Here is a 3901-nt window from a genome sequence, read left to right on the forward strand (position 1 = left end):
AGTTATTTTTTATACTATAAATTGATTAGATTTTTTTTAATTGAAATTACGTATAATAAAAAAAATATTCGTCACACACATCGTGTGTGCAAATATACTAGTATATATATATATATATATATATATATATATATATATATATATATATATATAAACACAATAATTTACGAAACACGCTTACTAATTCAGTAAATATGACATACACAGAGTCGGCAATTAGAACGGTTTGAAATCCTGTATGGCCTGCACTGCAAGAAAACAACGATTTACATAAAATAAGATTTCAAGATTAAATTCACTCAATTGGCACTTTCCATTTGTCTCTCCGAACATCATCCCATCAATCTTCTTGCAAAGTCTTTTTCTGTGTGTTTTTTATTTTCTCGTTCCTTGTAAATAATAAATTCACTATCAACCAAGGAATTCCGTTTGTTCCTACGAAATCTTAATTATTCTTTTGTTTCCAATAAACTCACACACCCCTTTGGATATCGTGCTGGAATTTCCACCTTAAATCAATTCTTGCAGGAAAATGGATGTTTCCTAGGCTCTCGATTTAGTTGAATGAGTTTTCAAGAACAAGACGAGAATTTGATACCTTTATCTTTGTTATTATTCTTTCTTGTGAGTTCTTGAGATCGAACAAATATGCATTTGATTTTCTTGAACTGGCCCTTTTGTGCAAGTTTTGGGTTTTGAATCCTCTGGTCTTTTAGCGGGCTTTGATCATTCTTGAATTTCTACCTTTTTAATTTCTTGCTGGCAACGGTCCTTCCCAGGTATCACCTTAATGAATTTCTACCTTAAAAAAATTTGACTATAGTAAAAACCAGGTGTTGATTATGAAAACTTGATGAATTTTTTGCAACAATTGTTCATATGTTGATGATTTAGAAGTTTGGCCTCCCAATTTTCACATATATGTTAGTCTTTAATGCGTTTTAGGAAAATGACACTACATTGGCTTCAAGGTTTCAATCTTCATTTGATGGCAATTTGATTTGATTAACATAAAATGCAGGAACCATAAATTGAATTGATATGGCCATGTCACTGGAGGATCTTCTGGCAGAGGAAGGATTCCAGAGGAGAAAAACAAAAAGTTTCAAGAAATTCTACATTCGAAGGGAGACCGAGCGTGCCTCTGCGTGTTAGACATGAAGCCAGTTCTTCACTTACTGTGAAAAAAGTGGAGAGATCGCGGTCTGAGATACCTCGATACAGCTCAAAAGGAGAAGCTTCAACAAGTAAAAGTTTTAATGGAAGAAAACCGAGGGATACTTTTATCCCAAGGGAGAAGATAGACTCAGAATCCCAGACTAGGAAAAATGATGTGCAACTCAAAAGAAGAGGTCGCCAAGATTCATGGGATGACGCAAGGTCTAACGTTAGGACTTCTGCATATTCACAAGTTTCAGAGATAACTGAGGTGACACAGGGATATGAGATAGTTGAGGTGGGAAATAACAGCCCATACAAAGATATTTACTTGAATAAATTCTATGTGTACGAGGAAAATGAGAGTAGGAATTCTGCTAAACATGAGGAAAGGGAGAGATACATGCAACTTTCTGGGAAGAATATGGTAGAGGACAAGAAAAATAGGACTAACTCTTTCAACCATCCTCTGTCCATACCCAAGCGAGGAAAAGCCGACACAACCAATTGGAAAATTATGAACCAACCCCCCGAGAGCTCCGCTAAGAAAAACTTTGACGAAAATAAGAGCATGAAACAACCTGATCTTGAAGAGACGCTGGATACTCCGGCTCTTGATGAAGCTGCTGTTAAGGCCATCATTTCTATCTTGAGCGGATACATAAGGAGTTTTCTTAAGGACGAAGATTTCAGGACATCCCTTAGTCACAATAGTTTTGCTTCCCTCAATTTCATTGGATTAGAAGAAGGCCTGAATACTGAAAGTAAAGTAATAGAAAATCTTGAACAAGCTATAGAGACAGTGGAAAGAGCAGCAGAGGACAGTGCGAGTGTAAAAGAACTGAAAAAAGCTTCGTTACAGTTAAGTGTTATTACTGGATTAAATTCAAAGGATTTGAAGGATGGTTTTACGTCTGGAATCCCAAATTTGAAATTGTCAGCTTGTGCTCATCTGTATCTCAGTGTGATATATGTGATACAAAAGAAGGACAAGATTACCGCAAAACATATTCTTCAAGTGTTCCGTGATTCTCCTTTCCAGGCACGAGTAGCTTTGTTACCTGATTTATGGGACCATGTTTTTCTGCCAAATCTCTTACATTTGAAGCTCTGGTATGATAAAGAAGCTCGTTCTGTGGCAGATTCGCCTGTTTCAAAAAACATCAATCTTCTTGATAAAGTCTATAATGAAACATTGGATTCAGGAACACACCAATTCGCCAAGTACTACAAAGATTGGCTAACTGAGGATCTTGAAGCACCTTCACTCCCTGTGATCAAAATTCCTTCTTTCTCTGTTCAACTGATGCCAAAGGGAGGCCTGCACGGCCACACAAATAGTCCTGCTAGTTATGTCTCACCTCAGCCAATGGTCAGCAAAAAACTCTATGATGAAGTATTTAGTCGTGCACGTAAAACGGGGTTTGAACTGGAAATTTATGAAGAGGAGAACTTTGAAATAAGTGCTAGAAGCTCAAATAGTCCTGCCCCAGAAGACAAGCAACTGATAGTATATGATTCATTTACCAGCACAAATCAATGCTTTGAACCAGACAGCGAATCTCTACCTGTATGTGTTCCAAATTTTAATAATTTATCACATAAGGCATTAATATGTAGGCTCTAATTTCCTCAAATATTGAAGATTCATTGTGTTTGTTGTGTAAATTAATGAAGCTTCCCCGAAACTTTGCTACTTGCGATATGACACAGCAAGCTCTCATGAATTTCTAACTTTTTACAGGGAGATATATGTGTAGCCAATGAAACGCACTCAAAAGTTCATTAGGAGTAACAAAGCCTGATGAAAGATACAGAAATTCTCAGAGTTATCAAAAAAAATATTCACACCCTACAGCCTTGGTGATACTCTGTCCACTGCTAATGCAAATATACGTATTACGAGTTCCTTCCACTAATTTTTTTATATTTTCCTTGATGCAGCAAATTGAATGTGAGAGTAATGTTCAAGGTTAGTGAAGATAGATTCATACCAACATAGGTTCTTCTTGTAACCATTGTTTATGTATTATTTCTTATATAATGCAGAACAAGCGGAGAATCATGAAAAGTTTAGAGATAAACCTGCACTTTCAAGCATCCCCAGCGACTTCGTATGCCACTTGACTGGCCTTATTTTTGAAGATCCAGTGACCCTTGAGACAGGTCAAAGTTTCGAACGGGAAGCTATCATTGACTGGTTCAATAAAGGATCCACTACTTGTCCAGTCACCGGAAAAACATTACAATTTCAAGCTGTACCGCCTACCAATCTCATCTTGAAGCGTGTTATCGACAATTGGAAGAGTGACCACTTTCAGCATATCTTGGCTGTAGTCTCTTAAGTAGCTGCAAATTCTGCAGAAAATTCATTTATATTAAATGATGATATGATCATATGTATCTTGGAACAACTTCTTGTTGTTTTAAATGGAACGAAGAGAGTAGAGAACTCAAAAAGAGTTCTATCTCTTGGGGGCTTGCAGTTTCTCCTGAAAAGGTTTCATAGTGGAAACGATAAGGAGAAGACGTTTATCTTACCTTTGTTGTTGTGTTGCATTGAAGCTGATGAAGAGTGCAGGAATGATCTTTCAATAAACATGAGCAAGTCAAGTCTGCTTGATCTACTTCACGGTGAGCAGTTGAAGACAGTGTCAGATGCAGTTTCACTGCTGACTGAACTCATTTGCTTGAACAGGTACTTCCAGTCCTGGAAACAATATCATGGATTCTATGACATTTT

The 3901-nt window shown here is 36.9% G+C and overlaps 1 protein-coding gene and 1 long non-coding RNA gene across 2 annotated transcripts; both read left to right on the top strand.

The window, feature by feature from the left end:
• Positions 1 to 1157: 1157 nt before the first annotated feature.
• Positions 1158 to 2947, top strand: LOC140873499 (uncharacterized). Its single transcript, XM_073276646.1, has 3 exons — positions 1158 to 1180; positions 1225 to 2728; positions 2903 to 2947. The coding sequence occupies exons 1-3, from the start codon at positions 1158 to 1160 to the stop codon at positions 2945 to 2947; spliced, it is 1572 nt and encodes a 523-aa protein (XP_073132747.1).
• A 19-nt stretch (positions 2948 to 2966) lies between these two features.
• Positions 2967 to 3371, top strand: LOC140873498 (uncharacterized). The gene is made up of 3 exons (XR_012148045.1): positions 2967 to 3021; positions 3103 to 3130; positions 3208 to 3371. It is a non-coding gene; the product is annotated as an uncharacterized lncRNA (long non-coding RNA).
• The last annotated feature ends 530 nt before the right edge of the window (positions 3372 to 3901 follow it).

This window comes from Henckelia pumila, unplaced genomic scaffold (assembly GCF_033568475.1).
Source record: "Henckelia pumila isolate YLH828 unplaced genomic scaffold, ASM3356847v2 CTG_611, whole genome shotgun sequence".
Lineage (NCBI taxonomy): Eukaryota > Viridiplantae > Streptophyta > Magnoliopsida > Lamiales > Gesneriaceae > Henckelia > Henckelia pumila.

Excerpts from the sequence above, each read along its gene's own strand:
- LOC140873499 (XM_073276646.1), top strand. The coding sequence starts at position 1,158 with ATGAAGCCAGTTCTTCACTTACT. Across the intron at positions 1,181-1,224 it reads AAGCCAGTTCTTCACTTACT|CTCAAAAGGAGAAGCTTCAA; the intron begins GTGAAAAAAGTG and ends ACCTCGATACAG. Across the intron at positions 2,729-2,902 it reads CAGACAGCGAATCTCTACCT|GGAGATATATGTGTAGCCAA; the intron begins GTATGTGTTCCA and ends AACTTTTTACAG.